At 34.9% G+C, this 16281-nt stretch overlaps 2 protein-coding genes across 3 annotated transcripts; both read left to right on the forward strand.

The window, feature by feature from the left end:
* Nucleotides 1–202: 202 nt before the first annotated feature.
* Nucleotides 203–4360, forward strand: LOC120070855 (uncharacterized). Its single transcript, XM_039022747.2, has 9 exons — nt 203–489; nt 608–682; nt 903–989; nt 1156–1212; nt 2211–2303; nt 2773–2845; nt 3058–3133; nt 3231–3321; nt 4116–4360. The coding sequence occupies exons 1-9, from the start codon at nt 439–441 to the stop codon at nt 4242–4244; spliced, it is 732 nt and encodes a 243-aa protein (XP_038878675.1). The 5' UTR covers nt 203–438; the 3' UTR covers nt 4245–4360.
* Nucleotides 4361–7679: 3319 nt separating this feature from the next.
* PEX14 (peroxin 14) lies at nt 7680–12376 on the forward strand. 2 transcript variants are annotated; one of them, XM_039023535.2, is made up of 12 exons: nt 7680–7998; nt 8172–8422; nt 8554–8593; nt 8751–8941; nt 9151–9337; nt 9427–9516; nt 9915–9982; nt 10107–10149; nt 10247–10305; nt 10718–10762; nt 11186–11254; nt 11709–12376. In XM_039023535.2, the coding sequence occupies exons 1-12, from the start codon at nt 7941–7943 to the stop codon at nt 12174–12176; spliced, it is 1569 nt and encodes a 522-aa protein (XP_038879463.1). In that variant the 5' UTR covers nt 7680–7940; the 3' UTR covers nt 12177–12376. The 2 variants fall into 2 exon arrangements, with proteins under 2 accessions (XP_038879463.1, XP_038879464.1); XM_039023536.2 differs by lacking the exon at nt 11186–11254 and having other exon boundaries at nt 7712–7998.
* Nucleotides 12377–16281: the final 3905 nt, after the last annotated feature.

A 16281-nucleotide genomic window follows, 5' to 3' on the forward strand; every position in this document is an offset into this window, starting at 1 on the left:
AAAAGGGAGATAGGGCTATCAAAAGCCAAAAGGTTGGGAAGATGCCAAATGACTTATGCAATGAGGATAAAGATAAAATTGGGTCAAATTGGACCTTCAAATTTACATAATTGTTTAAATGGTAATATTTATATAAGTTTGAAGAACCAATTCTTATCATTTGTGGGTCTAATTTCTATAATAATTTTAAGTTTGATAGTCTAATTTTAATTCTTATAAAAATTTAGGTGCTAATTTTTACTATGGAGAATTTGAGGGTATGATTACTTTTGTAATTTGCCTATGTAAATTTCACAAAATATTTTGGTCTGCCTTTGTTGGCGCGTATTACTTCTCTTTCGTGTTTGGTGCTCCGCCCAGTTTGAGAGGTTTCTTCCACTCACCATTCTTCCGATCGCCGTCTACAGTACAATATATCGTTTACTTGCATCTGTAACAATGGTTGAAAAACCTTCTAGTTCTTCATCTACTCTCGTTGATCATCCAGTTGTAAGTTCGAAATCAACCTCATCTGTCTGTTTCCTCCCGGCTTTCTCAAGTTCGATGTTCTACAGTTTCTAAATGAATTGGAGTATTCGGGTATCTTTACTGGAATGTTATTGTTTAGGTTCCAGGAGACGTGGTTCTCGATCTCTCAAACATGGCCAACGAGACCATCAAGCTTGGAAGCGGTCTTCGACAGGTTTCTGTTAGGGTTTTCTTTTTCTTTCTTTCTTTCTTTTTTCAATGTTTATGCGTCTATTACATGTTTTGCTTCCCTATTAACAGCCATCAGTTTCCCTAGCGTAAGTTTGTGACCCGACAATCAAATGTTTTTTCGAATGTCGTTCAAGTTTCGGCAATCAAAGTTCGCTTTGTTGTAGTTACCTTTGTTTATTTATTTATTTTTTGTTATCTTTCAGGACCAGGATGTTATTTCTGTCTCCAAAGTTGGAAAACTGAGGTTATCGAAACCAAACAAATATTGGGTTGAAAGCTCACAGAAAAGGGTAGGTAAATGACATTGTTCAAATTGACATTGGGATCCTTATATTGTATGTTCTTTCAGCTAGCTTTTGAATTATGGACTTCAACGCTAGTTTCGGGGTTTTCTTCAATTGAATTGATATTAATATCATTCTCGCGTTAATTTTAATGCAATGTTCTGTTTTCCAGTACGTGCCATGTGCGGAAGATTGTGTTCTTGGAATCGTGCTTGACTCTAGAGCCGACGTAAGTGCTGCTTTGTTTTCTGATTGTCATGTGTGGATGGTTGTGGTTTGACTGGTAACCATATCTTCTTCTTCTTTTTTTTTTGTGGGTGGTGGTGGTGGTGGTGGTAAGAAACTAGGCTATCATTGAGAGAAATAAAAGAATATATATGGGCATACCAAAAAGGGAGTTTGGCCCTAACTATAGAAAAAGACTCCAAACCAGAAGTACAAGATTCAGCTCATAATTACAAAAAGGTTTAGTGACCGATGTCCACAATGAGGTGTTAAAACTTGCTTCCTCCCAAACTTCCTCACCACATCACTCAATCTCTCTACAAATCCAACTTTCAGTCTAAATGTCTCACAAAATTGCAAAGGAAGTAGCATGCCACAAAAATTTGCCCTTCTCCTTGAAGGGAGGAGGGTTTAGAAGCACTTCCTCCAACAAAGTCCTGCTATATCTAATTTGAACCTGACAAACACCAAGTGATTTTATGCAGTGTCTCCAAAGGCAGTGAGCAAACTAACTATCCCATAACAAATGATCAAGGTCCCCCTCACGCCTTCTTCAAGGAATGCACCATTGTGAGAGTATCCATGTCTAATTAGTCCCATGATACTAGGGAAGAATTTGATAAATCTCGATTTATAGTAACGGTAATAACTAATGGAGACTCAAGAGGTCCCCTCTCCGAGAACCCTCAAAATATGAGTCCCAAAACAAAACACTAAAGGCATACCCTTTCCTCTCTCGGAGACACACTTAAAAGGCTATCCTGTACACAAAACACTCAATGCACCCTCTACCTAACTGTAACACCTATGCTCCACAAAATCACAGCAGACACACACCCAAAAGCTTTCACAAAGACGCCCACTCCTCACATACAATATCTTTAGACTTCCCTATTTTCCCTTTCTAATTTTTACCTTGGTAACTTGGAATCTATTAGATTTTTGTTCGATTACCTTTTAAGTTATCATTTTATAATTCTTTTTTTTTTTTTTCCATTGCAGAATTTTCTTGTTGACATAAAAGGTCCGTCATTGGGCTTTCTTCCTGTTCTTGCATTTGAAGGAGGAACTAGGCGTAACATACCCAAATTTGAGGTGTGCATTATTTTGTGTATACATTCTTGGTATTTTCACCATATGATCTTTCGATATAGTTGCTCCTCGGTCTTCCTTAGAAGTTTGATACTTTGTCAGTTCATTTATTATCCTGAGAGGTTATGCTTGAGTGTTTTTTTCTTCCATTTTTGTTGAGTACTGGTGGGGGATGCAAGGGTGGTTAAGAAATATCCTTCACTTCATTTGTAATCCCGAGAGGTTATGCTTGAATGTTTTTTTCTTCCATTTTTGTTGGGTGCTAGTGAAGGAAGCAGGGGTGGTTAAGAAATATCTTTCTTTGCATGTCAATAAAAGGTGTAATGTCTCACCTTTTTTAATTTGGATTATTTTCCTTCGCAATCTTCTTGTACTTATCCTCATTTGGAGAGTTATATTCCAAGTGTATTCGGTCCAAGTTAACAGGTTTCACTTTTCTCCTTAAACTCGTCCTATTGATTCTGTTTTGTAGATGGGTGCCCTGCTTTACGTGCGGGTAGTGAAGGTAAACCCTGGAATGAATCCCGAGTTGGCATGCACTGATGGTTAGTTAACTTTTTGTCTCTACACGTCCAATAAATTGTTTGAAAGTTGATACAGTCTCCATCAAAGAAATATATTAATGGTGCTGTAAACTCGTCCTCTGAAGAGGGTGGGCACGGCCTGCATACATACTCTATGCAAGTTCATGTTTCTTTTCAGTTTTTGTTTGCTATTGATCGTATATCTCACTTGAGTGTTATTTTGCTTGGTATAGCGAGTGGGAAAGCAGCTGGATTTGGCCTCCTAAAGGATGGCTACATGTTTGAGTGTTCAACTGGCTTATCAAGAATGTAAGCTAAGTTGGTTTTCTTAATTTTTCTTTTTTCCCTTTTTAAGTCATTCTTCTGATCATTCATTCCCATTTTTTTATTTTATCCTCTATTCTAGGCTTCTAAGTTCTCCCACATGTCCAATTCTTGAATCTCTTGGGAAGAAGCTTTCATTCGAGACAGCAGTTGGTTTAAATGGCCGAGTTTGGGTATATATTTCTTCAACCCCTACATTTTTTATTGCTAGGACTTTATGGGTTTACTATGCATAAATTCTCTTCCCATAATTCCTTCTAGCACACATTTTAACCTTCTGTTTTCTTAAAGAAAAACTTCCCTTATCTGACAGTCATATTAGATGGTTGGAAACTTGGAATTATTACTCTCCATTCTTCACTCTCCCCTTTTAATCTCCAACTTAACTCTTCTTTGAAACTTGAAGATGTAATTTTTGAGTTACAAAACACTTTTGGGCCCGACTTTCATAAAAGTAACAATTTAGTTCATGAACTTCAGTTGATAACAATTTAGTTTCTATACTTTCAAATTTGTAACAATTTAGTCCCTAAACTCTAGTAAGTAATGGCGTAGTCCCTGTACAATGTAGTCTCTATCGTAAAGAATATTGATACGATATGATTTAATGAAATTTCTTATATGTGTAGATTGATAAATTGATTAAAAATCAAATTTATATATAAACTATAAAGACTAAGTTGTCATGTGATAAAAAATGACACTTAATTTTGATGAAAATTTTTACAATGGGGTTCAATCATTCCAAATTGTAAAATATAGGGACCAACTCATTGTTTATTAAAATTCAGAGACTAAATTGTTATAAATTTGAAAGTACAAGGACTAAATCATTACTAATTGAAGTTCAGAAACTAAATTGTTACTTTCATGAAAGCTTAGGGACCAAAAATGTTTTTTAACCAAATTTCTTCTGCCGAGCTTACTTATAAATAGCATATCTTGCTTTTCACATCTATACTTTCAGGTCAATGCCGAATCTCCGTCCACGACCATTGTTGTTTCAAATGCAATATTGAACTCCGAGACTCTGTCTGGGGTCCAACAGAGAATCATGGTGGACAAACTCCTTAACAATTTAAAGCTGTCAAGTTAGTGTTGTAAACTTCATGGTTAGAATTCTTTGTTTGTTAAACTACATTTTTAGTCATGTATTATTTAGCTCGAGTTTTACTTAACAGTAATTAATCAAATCTTTTCCTCTTTGCAAAATTGAGAAAGATGCTGATTTAATTATATTCATTTACTCTCAAGTTAAATGGCTATTTGGTCTACTTCTTATGGAGTTATTGTCTATTTGGTGTACAACTTAAAAAATAATTAAAGATGGTGATTTTGGATTAAAGAAACCATATTAAATTTTCATAAATCTATTTGTTTAGGTAAATACGCCTGGAGGGAGAAAAGTATATAACTACTCCAATTTAATACCACTCATTTAATTATGTTAAATTGTTCAATATCAATTGTATCAGAATATTGAATCATTGTGGGTAGCCATTGAGACCTTTGAATAAGGTTGGTGATTTACATAAAATATACATGTTTTAGGTTAAATTGTAAATTTGATTCGATTTTAGGGGTTATTTATGAGAATTTTATCAAATTAAGGAGTAAAGTTTAACTTTTAAAATCATAGAGATTAAATTCTAATTTTTTCCAAACTATTGAGACTAATTTTGCCATTTAATCTAGTTGATTCACATAAAATATTAAAACTGTGTAAGTGGTGATTGTACAAAACATTAAAATTGTATTGAGTTCTCCAGCAATTTATATGTTGTAGAACATTTATCCTACATTGGTTCGAACTTTTGTGATATTAATATTATTTGTTAAATTTCTAAGTGTTATAATAATTCAAATCAGGGCATTTTTGTGGAGAATTGCATTCACACATCAAATTATACTTCCAACAATAAGGAAAAATCTATGAAAATGAATTTTCTTCATAAAAAGTTTCATATTGGCAAATTTTAGGTCAAATACTATTAATATGGACCATATATACATGGCCAATGAAAATTCACACTCTTTGAATAAAATCCACCTAATAAAATTTAAAAATGTGAGTTTTATATTATAACTACATGAAAATATTTAGTTGGTTAAACATGACACAAATGTTTTTTCTTTTTTTTCTTTTTTCTTTTTTCTTTTTTGTGAAAATAGATTAAATGAAAGTAGGAGAATTTGAACTTCGTAAAGGAGGGATGGTATGTAACAATTACACTGATTAATTAATTCAAGCCAATAAATTTAAAGAATAGTCAATCAAATATGCATTTTTTGATGTTTTGGGGTAAAAAAGAAAAAGTAAATGGCACTTAAAAATCCTGTAATTTCGAAGGAAGCCAACACGAAAACATCCTCGAACTTTTCATTTATTAAAAAAAAACAATTTTGGAAATTCGCCAGGATATTCCTTCCATTCTATTTGGTGGGACTGGGCGTAGTGGCCGTGGGACATAAAAAATTATGATGGAATAAAAGAGGAGCCGAATATGAATTTATATCTCTAAAATTTGGAAATATATCAATTTATATTTTAAATTAAAAATTATATCCATTTAAACTTGAAATTTTGGAATTGTATCAATTTAAAAGGGGTAAATATGAATTTATATCCCTAAACTTTGGAATTGTATCAATTTAAATCCTAAATTAAAACATTTAAACCTGAGATTTTGGAATTGTATCAATTTAAATCCTAAATTTTAGAAATTCTATCAATCTAAACCCCTAAACTAATAATTATATTAATTTAAACCCTAAACTTTCATGAGTATATCAATTTAAACTCTTAATTTTCATAAATATATCAATTTAAACCTTGAACATTTATAAGTGTATCTAAATAAAATATAATGGAGAGTTTAAATTGATACAATTATGAAAGTTGATTTAAATTGATACATGATAGCTTGTAGAAATACAACTATTGGAGCATTTTACTTAGAATTATGAGGCAGCCTTTTACTTAGAATCATGTGTTATTTTGCGTCAAAACGTCTATTTTGTAGTTGTCGCAGGAATCGATCGCATGCGCTGATCCCAAGTTATCGCAAAGTTGATCACATGCATTGATGTTAATGAAGGCAAGTTGATCGCATGAAATGCCGCAATTACAGTGATAACCATGATAAGAGGATGATCGCAAAGTGGGTGGTATGCTTGATACTTCATAAGAAACAATCATGAACGCATACCTCGGGAGTATCAAAGAGATAAGATCATTATGACATTTTCACCTACTGCAACAGGAATGACAGTGATTCAGAGCGGTATTATCAAAGTTGTCGGCGTTTGAGCTCTATAAATAGGGCCTTGAAGCCCAAATTCAAAGTATATGGGACTTCTGCCTTGGGTATATTCCTGTGATCACAATCGAGAGTATGAGCAAGAAAGGGACTACTCCATCGCCCATTTATTGCACCACCGACAGCCTTGACACACATCTGATGGAAGCAAGAGATCGCCTACATCTAGCCATCCATCTCTCTTCTCACTTCTATATTGTATTACATTTTGGCTTAAGACATGAATACATTTTGTAATCAATGCTTCTCTTTAATTCCTTCAACATCATTTTCATCATCTTCTTCTACTTGATCATCTTTTTTCTTTCACTGCAATAAAGTAAGTGCAGCTTGCAAGAGTTATCGCATACTCAATCATGCGGCATAGAGATATGATGCATGTAGCAAGCCACCAAGAGGTATGCGTCACGCGAGTATAGTGAGTCAATGTTGTTTGCTTAGTGCGAGGCTATCACAATGCTTGTCTGTGAGCGGAATAGTTATAACCAACTGCTCTAGAGGATAAGTAGTGAAACCTACTAAACAAAGTAAACAGTTTTCCTAGAGATAAGAATAACCTTATGTTCAACGCAAGCATGCATTATAGAGATATAAAGCACGTGGCTGACCACCAAGAGGTGTGCGATGCATTAGTGTGGTGAGCTAGGATTACTCTTGTGACCAAACTTAAGGACTTGGTGATATCTCCTCCACAACCCTACTTTTCCATGCATCTTATTACACGTTAACAGTTGCCGCATCTCTACCGATTCTCATAGTCAAACTTCAATTGTTCAGTTTGTTTAGCTAGAGTAGGAGTAGCACATAGTAATCAGCTTCTTTCTTTTTATTTCTATTCTCCGCCTCAAACACATTACTTTACAAGATTATCTCTTAGTTGCAAATCCCCATGTTCGACCTCAGATTATCCTGAGAAACTTGTGATCTCGTTATACTTGGAGAGAGAGCAATAAAACTTCAGACCAATGCATGATCAGCGCATGACCATCAACGCATATCTATTAACTCACAAACAAATAAAACTTTTCCTCCTACCATCAACACATTTATAAAAATTCAGATGTTAAATTGATACAATTATTAATTTGAGATTTAATATAATTTTCAATGTTCGAGATTCAAATCGATACAATTATTAGTTTAGAATTTAAATTTATAGATTTGCTATTTATCCCATTACTTTTTCTTCCGATTTTCCACCCAAAATTTGCAAAATAAATAAATAATAATGATGATAATAATAATTCACTCTTCGAAATTCGCAAAATCCAGTCTCTGCCTATACCCCCAGCTTTCTTCTGATATTTCTTCTCCTTCCTTTTATTATCCTTCGAATTATCTTCCTCTTCTTCCTCTTTATCCCTCAATTTCTTCCATCCAATTTCTCCATTCCTTCAGTCCTCCTCTCTCTCGTAGTTGCCTTTCTGGGCTGAAAGCGTTTTTGATGTGCAAAACTTGAAGAAGGGGCTTCCATGGCGGCAACTCAATCTGCTCCTCCTCCTTCGGATGATGATAACCCTCAGAATTCAGGTCTGAATTTGATTCCCTTCTTGGTTTCTTTTTTCAATTTAGTTTCACTGTATTTTGTGTGGTTGGTCTGGTCAATGTTACTGTGATATGACTAAGTTGAAACCTCGAGTTTCGGTATCGGTTTCCAGTATTCTCCTCATGTAAGTATTGACTGAGGTTGGTGTTTGTATCAGCTCCTGCTCCAGTTCCTGCACGAGCTACGATTGAGGATCATGGAGATGCGAAGGCGGAGGTTGATAAGCAAACCTCACCGCCATCGGTGTTTGTGAACTCTGAACCAATGAGAGAGGATCAAGTGCAAAATGCTGTGAAATTTCTTCAACATCCTAGAGTAAGAGGCTCTCCTGTTGTTTATAGACGATCATTTTTAGAAAGAAAGGGTCTTACAAAGGAAGAGATTGATGAGGCATTCAGGCGTGTGCCCGTAAGCCAATTCTTTTACCATTGATTTGTCTTATAGATTGTTGGTTTATTATCGATTCCTTTGATTATTTTGTATGCTGCCCCTAACTTCTGTTCGCTCATTATTTTTGTGTGTTGGGGATGTCAAAACAGGACCCGCCATCTAATTCTCATACTGCTACTGTGAGTCAAGGTGATAATTACTTCGAGGAATAAAGTAGAACTCTCATAATTTATTCAGTCCTCTTTCCCTTCCCCGCTTTCTTTCATTTTATTCCTCTTATTGTTATGTCTTCAGAATTCTTGAGTTGCCCAAATTCATTAGGTTTTATGTGGTTATTCGTGAACAGATGGACAGGTGAACACAGTTCAGCCACAGCCCTCTACGCAATCTCTTCAACCAGTTGCTGCTGTCACTCCTCCTGCTGGTGGTGAATCTCGTGTGGGGACCGTCGCACGGTCTAGATTCCATTGGTCACATGCCATTCTCGCAATAGGAGTATTGGCTGTTTCAGGTGCTGGAACAGTTGTAGTAATCAAGGTAACTTTTATATTACTCCTATTTTTTGAAGGGCCAAACATTTCATGACTATGCTTGTTGTTTCTGTACTTTAAAGATTTCTGGTATTTGAATGTCTTGACTGATAGGGCTGAGTGCCCTGTTAAATATGACTCTATTTTGTCAGGCAAAGGATAAACTCTATATCGGGAAGTTTTCTGTTAATTCTAACAAAATATTCTCTGTATCAGAATTCTATTATTCCTAGGTTGAAATCTTGGGTACGTAAAGTTGTATTGGAAGACGATGACGTTGAGAAGAAAATAAATTCAAAACCAAGTGCAGCCGAGGAAGCAGCTGCCGCTGCCAAAGCTGCAGCAGCAGCAGCATCTGATGTGGCAAAGGCGAGTCAAGAGATGCTGTTTTCTAAAAATGAAGGTGGTCTTAGCTATATTCTTCTGCCTCCTAATTCCATGTCTAATTTGGACTGACAAGTTGGTAACATGAGGTTTTTCAATAACTTGCAGAGAAAAAGAAGTTTGAGGACTGTTTTGACTTGTTGGTTGCTCAGCTTGGGCAGATGAAGTTGATGCTGAAGGCCATTGAGAAATTGGAAGGTACTACAGCCTAGTTATCTGAGAGAAGAGTCTCTAATAAAGAAAAATGGAACTTTTGTACCAATATGCAAGTTTCATAATCTTTTACTTGGATGGCATTGACATTGATATTTAGCTTTTAAGTTCATGCAATGTTCAACATGTTTGTTTTGTACAGTAAATTGGTTAGAACATATTTGCAAATGACATTTCAGTTTCCAAAAATATTGAGTTTTCCTGATAAGTGTTCCTAATTCCTTTAAAGTTATCAGCAAAGAGCACAAATGGAAGGGCTTCTTTATTGGTAAAGGAGATAATCAAATTAGCACCATGAAATATATCTGCAAATGATAGTTCAGTTATCAGAAATATATTGAATAACTAATGAATACTCTTAATTCTTTTACAATAATTGGTAGCAACCACGTACGGAAGAACTACTACCGTTGAACAAGAAGATTATCGAATTACTCCCATGAGTTCAAAGGTGAGCTAATAGTGGTCATTGAATGAGCAACATTTGTCTGGCATGTGATGATATTTTTGTTTTATGGTATCTGGTCTCCATTACTTGCTGAATTTGACCTCCAATTCATTTTAATACTTTTCAGCAACCATATTCCAATGGCAAGGTGGACCCTAGCTTGCAGTCAGGTTGCTATTAGCAGTTTAAGTGCTGTTCTAAATGTGTGGTGTTTTTTGTTTTGAAACACAAGAATCAATTTGAAATGTCTAAATTTTTTATGTGCAGCTACACCTGCCAAACCTGTTGAACCCTCAGTTGCACCACATCCCAAGTCTTACATGGAGGTAATGTAATCTCCCGTGTCTCTTCTGGACAATAACTTTATTTTGTCCAAGATTATGTTTCCATGTCAAAGCATGCTATCTGCCAGGTAGATATATAAACTTACATAATCTAATACTTCAAGAGAAAACTCACTACTATTGACTGATTTTCATTGATTATGAACACTTGTTTACAAAATAAATTGGCAATTCAACGAAAATTTACCTCAGATGTGAGAATTTGATTGAACAATCTGCAGTTTGCTACACTATGTTTTGACCTACATTAACAAGCCGCAATTACCTTTATGGTGCAGTTAATTACTTATTGATAATTAATTATTGCTGCTGGTTGCTGATGTGTTCTATAGTATCTTGGCTAAGTTTGTTGTGCATTGATTCAGACCTTCTTGTTGTTCTTATTTATGTGTAGATCATGGCCATGGTCCAGAGAGGAGAGAAGCCATCTAATATTAGAGTAAGTTATTAATTGATTTTTTATTTTATTTTTTTTGGTAGAATAGAGCTTTGGCTTTCAAATTGGTTCCTTACCCCCTCACACACGCACATCATTAGTATCAAATCTGACTTTTCCTTTGGGTTTCAATATTTGTAATTCCTCCAACAAGGCAGGGTTGATATATAGTTGGTCATATTGGAACTTTTTAGGAATGACATTACAATTGAATGGTTGTGTCCGTGGATAAAATTAATGCCGAAAACAGAGTTTTCCCCCTTTTTTTCACTCTTCTTTTAAAGGAATCAGAGAAATGAAATTGACATCTTACTTGGGGGACTAAAATTGTAATTGTGCATGGTTTTTTTTTTTTAATTTTTTGCTCAAACTCTTGAACTCCTTGTGAGCTTTGTTCTAAGTCTTTTAATACTGGCTTCATTGCAGGACATAGATGATTTACCTCCCAACCCAAATCAACAGCCATCAAATCCTCGCCTAGCTCCTAGAGCCAAGGTCTTTTTAGTGAAAGTTTTTCTTTAGCTTTTTCTTGTCTCTGATGTCATTTTGGTTTCTAGCCTATTGCATTGCAAAGAAGGGAGAATGGTACTGAGAGTCATTCCTCACTAAACTGACGATTGGGAAAATGGTTCCTAATTTGGGTGCTCAATTCAACATCGGAAATCATCTATATTGATTCGTTTCTCTTAGTGGCGGGGAATGGTTCCCTTTTCCTCTTTGTAAATGTCATAAATCTTCTTGTTTGTTTCTTCTTCTTCATCTTTTTCTTTTTGAAAAAACATGTCTTAATTCTGTCATATGTGAAAACTGGCTATGCTTCACCCAAAAAAGGATCTAGATTAACCATAACTAGAGACTTCGGACACATATTTGTTTTAACTGATTTCTTGTGAACTAAAACAGTAGAAATATTTACTAATTTTTCTTTTGTGTGTGCATGTAATAATAGCCTTGGGAGGTTGGTACGCAAAACAATCCTGGCTTTTTCCCTCAGTCTCAAGAAGATGCTGGTTTGAATTCCTTGGTACAAAACAATGGTGTGACTTACGAAAACGATAATGCTTCAGTACCTTGGTGGCAGAAGAGAAATGTTAATATTACAGAGGTCGAGAATAATGAGTTGAAGGTAGGCTCTTCCAATGGTCTCTATGCTGAGAAACCTGTTCAACGTGCATGGGTTCCTCCTCAGCCACCACCTGTTGCATTGCCAGAAGCAGCTGAAGCCATCCGAAGGCCAAAACCAACTTTCCAGAAAGAACAGTTTACTGACGAGCCGTTAGCAACACAACCAAATGTAACCGATGAGTTGCAGAAGGCCACAAAAATTTCTGAATCTGGGGGAGCATTCGATTATGAGAACTTGGGAGTGAGCTCAAGTGAGATACAAGTGGAAGATAGTGGCTCTGGAGGACAATGAAATGGGTTAGAGTATTATAAAAATCACGTATGATCTGGAGTTATAGTCTCATGAACTTCCTACTAAATTCATAGAAATCGATGAAAGGATGCTATCACGTTTCCTGAAAATGTTTGTGTACTTTGTTGACTGTGCCAAACAATAATCCCGTCTTATTTTCCCTTTATAGAATAAATTATTACACAACGTATTTGATAGTACACATTGATTTTTTTGTTCATACCATGTCCCATATCTGGATGGATAGTTACCGGTGTTGAATCTGCTTTCAGCGGTCAAACCTGTATTTCTATGTGCCATTCTTTCTTCATTCTGTATCTATGACTTTCCCAACTGCAGAACTCTAAGAACCTGAAAATACTGACTCCTCTGGTTCTCGAGATCCATACGCTAGATATTTTGATGTTCCATTCATCTAATACAACTTGGCTTGAATTTTTTTTCATCCTTTCTGGCAAATGTAGCTTTTACTTTTTTGCTCAGCTAACAACAATAACAAAACAAAACAAAACTTATAATAAGATGCTCTAATTGTTTACCATCAAAGATTCTGATAATTAGAAAATTAGATGTCAGACCAAACATCCAAAGAGACGTTAAAGTGAATTATAGTCGAAGACTTTTCCTAAAAACTTTTGACGTCCTCAAGGATTCATCTATCTTTTCGAGCCCAATAAACTAGAAGATAGAAGTGAATACTGTTGAGCCAAAAGGTGACTTTCTTCAGGAAAAGGAGGGTGAAGAAGCACATCCTCCAGCATGATTTGACGTTTGGAGTTAAGTTAAACCAAATCTTCAAAAGCTTCTCCAAAACACTCCAAGCAAGATGACAACTCCAAAAAACATGATAAAGATCTTTCAATGCCTGCCTAATCAACACATCTTCTAAGGCGCTTAAAACTAGAGGTAAAGATCTCCCCCAGGATACCAGCCAGTAGATTTCATCTTAGAATGGTGTAAAGAGAGGGGAGCAGGCGTCGGATGAGAGGGTTGGGCAATTGAGAAGAAAAATGATTTGCAAGAGACAGTATTTGAAGAATGTAGGGTCCAAATACAAAAGTCGCTAAAATTTGGATAGACACCATGTTACAACGAGCAAAGATATGTTCATATACCCAGGATCAGAAAGAGACCTCCTAGGATGAAATTAATGAGAAGTAGAGGGAAAGTTAATGTTCTAAGACGAAATACAATTAATGAAATCATCTTCCTTCCGAGAAAGATTGTACGAGTTGAGATCATTGCCAATCTGGTGATCCTGGAAAGTTACTGTTCTAAGACGAAATACAATTAATTAAAACATCTTCCTTCCGAGAAAGATTACGAGTTGAGGTAATTGTCAATCTAGGGATCCTTTGCTAAGAAAATGCAAGGCCATTCACAAAAAACAGGGAAACCTCGTTAAATGACTTTGCATGGACTCTTCAAAAGGCCAACATAACATAAGTATCCCAAAGTTTTTAATAAAGAACTAAGAGGTCATGGTTTCAATCCATGATGATCACATATCTAGAATTTAATATTTTACGAGTTTTCTTGATACTCAAAGGTTGTAGGGTTAGGTGGGTTATCTTGTGAGATTAGTCAAGGTGCATGTAAGTTGGCATGGATGTTCACTAATATAAATAATAATAATAATAATAAGTATCCCACTTGGAAGAGTAACACTTAAATCATCACCTACTTGTGATGACATTATGGTATAAAGTACCAAAACTCTAAAGCGACTTATCTAGAAGGCCGATGTTACTTTTTGCCAGGTTCTTGATACTTAGCTCACCTTCATCACATAGACTACCTCGCTAGATGAGACCCACTGCTCCTTTCGATATCCTCCAAAAAAAGACTGCATAACCCTCTCAAGCTTGGAGCAAAGCAAAACCATATTTCTAAACAAGGAGAGAACAGTTCACCATCAATACCGACTAACGAATATTTCTCCCTATTCACCTTAAAGACGATAGCCTCATCAACAAACTGCGAGTAAGATGTACTGTATACGTTCTTGGAATCAGTATACTACGCACTCACACAACCACCACAAAGGGGAAGAGGAAAGAAAAAAGGGGCAGAAGGTTTGCTTGCCTAAGCACTTTATTCATCTTGTTCTTCGTCTTCCCTAGGTTTTCAATTAAATAGAACAAAGAAATTGGCTGAAGAAACACAATTCCTGATCCAAAATCTCCCTTGAATTGATCCATTTTTGCACATTTGACTTGTTTGTGAGGGAGGGAAAATGAAGACAACGAAAGAAGTACTTTGGGGAAGAATCTCTCTCCAGTTCCTTGCATGATATTGTCACTCGAAAGGATTTCTTCTCTGAAATTAATGTCAGCAGTGCACACTAGTCTTGTTTCTAAGGATCGTTTGATTTGAGGATTTTCTGCATGAAAACTGTCACAGACAACCAAAACCCATATTTGTTTAATCGTTTTCAAGAATCCGTTTTCGTAACTTTTTTTTAGGTTCTCATAACTCTCTTTTTCCTTTTCGAGTAATTCAAACTTAGACTAGAAATTTGGGTTGTCAGTCTCATTCTTCAATCTTCGCAGACTTAGACTTCTAACAGTTTTAAGTTAGTTGAGACTATTTATGTACACAATTGTCAAAACTTGTTGTGCATATCAAATTACTAAAGAGCCCCTAATCTTCTACTAATCTCACAGGCTCGGTTTAAATTCATATTCAATGAAGAAAAGTCTCTCTTATGAGACATCAGACATAGTTTCTGTTCTCCTTGTTGTGACTGTCCAATGTCCCTCCCTTTGGTTCAATGGTATTTTTCTTTTTATTTATTTTGGAAAATAATAACAATGTAACAAAAAAAAAAAAATGTTGCTGGCTTTTAAATGACTAGGCCCACAATTTGGAACCACGAATTTCACGTTGCTAGAGTTTGTCCCCTCTACCCATAATTGTTTTTTTAATATAATAAATAGGTTAAAAACTACTGTTTGATGTTTATACTCTGAAATTGGTTGAATTTTAGTCCTTATATTTTTAATTATCGAATTTTAGTCTCTATACTTACAATAAATCTTAAATTAATCTATTAAAGTTAATTTTTACTGAAATTAGTTAAATAATAATAATAATCTTAAATTAATCTATTAAAGTTAATTTTTACTGAAATTAGTTAAATAATATTTTTACTGAAATTAGTTAAATAATAATAATAATTTTCCTTACAGGAAAAATATAATATGTGAATATGCTTTTGGTAAAAATATTAATAAATAAAAAAAGAAACAATAAATTAACATTAAGCACTAAATGCAAGATTCATGTATAATACATAATTAAAATTAGATAATTAAAAGTATAAAAATGAAAATGGATCAAAACTTCAAAATATATAGCCGAGAATGATATTTTAACATATTAAATATACCGATAGTTGTTGAATAAATCCATGGAATTTAAATTGGTAACATAAAAACGAAAAGAACGTGATATATGCCTTTTGAAAATTGTTTTGACTTCATATTGCATTTATAATATATTCATATGACTATACTAGTGTCCTTTTCGGAGAAACTAGAAAGCCATTTTCTTTTCCCCTTTTCAAACATAACCAACTTCCCCACTACAATCCAACAATAAATTAAGACTCAGAGTGAGTCTATTTCCCCTAGTGGTTGGTGTTGATGCTAAATTTTGATAAAGAAAAACTTACCTAACTTCCACATGATAATAACAGTAAATTTGTAATTTATAGAAGAGATGATCTACAAAACAAAGAAAAATGTCTCCGATACCTAAGTTAATAAGATAATTATAAGATAGAAAATGTCAGAATTTTAAGTTACCTCATATGAAGTTATAATGATCTATTTATAAGCTTCGATCATTCTCCTATTCCTTATTTGATCAGGGTTTCTGATTGGATAGGTTGTATGTGGATCTCTTCTGAGTTGCGACCGATAGGCCCAACATCATTGCCAAGTGCGCTAGAGTTTCATCCCTTTTTGGCCTAGCTTATTCCGGGCCTTTAGCCTTTGGGCTCACATACATGGCTCAGTCTCGACAAGGGCCGAGGTCGATCAGACCCAACTTTTTCTTCAGTCAACTCTTTCATTCTTCTCTTGCTCTTCTTTGATTGTTT

This window comes from Benincasa hispida, chromosome 2, assembly GCF_027475165.1.
Source record: "Benincasa hispida cultivar pf3 chromosome 2, pf3_genome.v1.1, whole genome shotgun sequence".
Lineage (NCBI taxonomy): Eukaryota > Viridiplantae > Streptophyta > Magnoliopsida > Cucurbitales > Cucurbitaceae > Benincasa > Benincasa hispida.

Bases quoted from the DNA above. Each gene is read 5' to 3' on its own strand.
- LOC120070855 (XM_039022747.2), top strand. From the start codon at position 439: ATGGTTGAAAAACCTTCTAGTTCTTCATCTACTCTCGTTGATCATCCA. The intron at 490-607 runs GTAAGTTCGAAA...GTTATTGTTTAG, and splicing joins CTCTCGTTGATCATCCAGTT to GTTCCAGGAGACGTGGTTCT. The intron at 3,322-4,115 runs GTATATATTTCT...CTATACTTTCAG, and splicing joins GTTTAAATGGCCGAGTTTGG to GTCAATGCCGAATCTCCGTC.
- PEX14 (XM_039023535.2), top strand. From the start codon at position 7,941: ATGGCGGCAACTCAATCTGCTCCTCCTCCTTCGGATGATGATAACCCT. The intron at 8,594-8,750 runs GTGATAATTACT...ATTCGTGAACAG, and splicing joins TACTGCTACTGTGAGTCAAG to ATGGACAGGTGAACACAGTT. The intron at 10,763-11,185 runs GTAAGTTATTAA...GCTTCATTGCAG, and splicing joins AGAAGCCATCTAATATTAGA to GACATAGATGATTTACCTCC.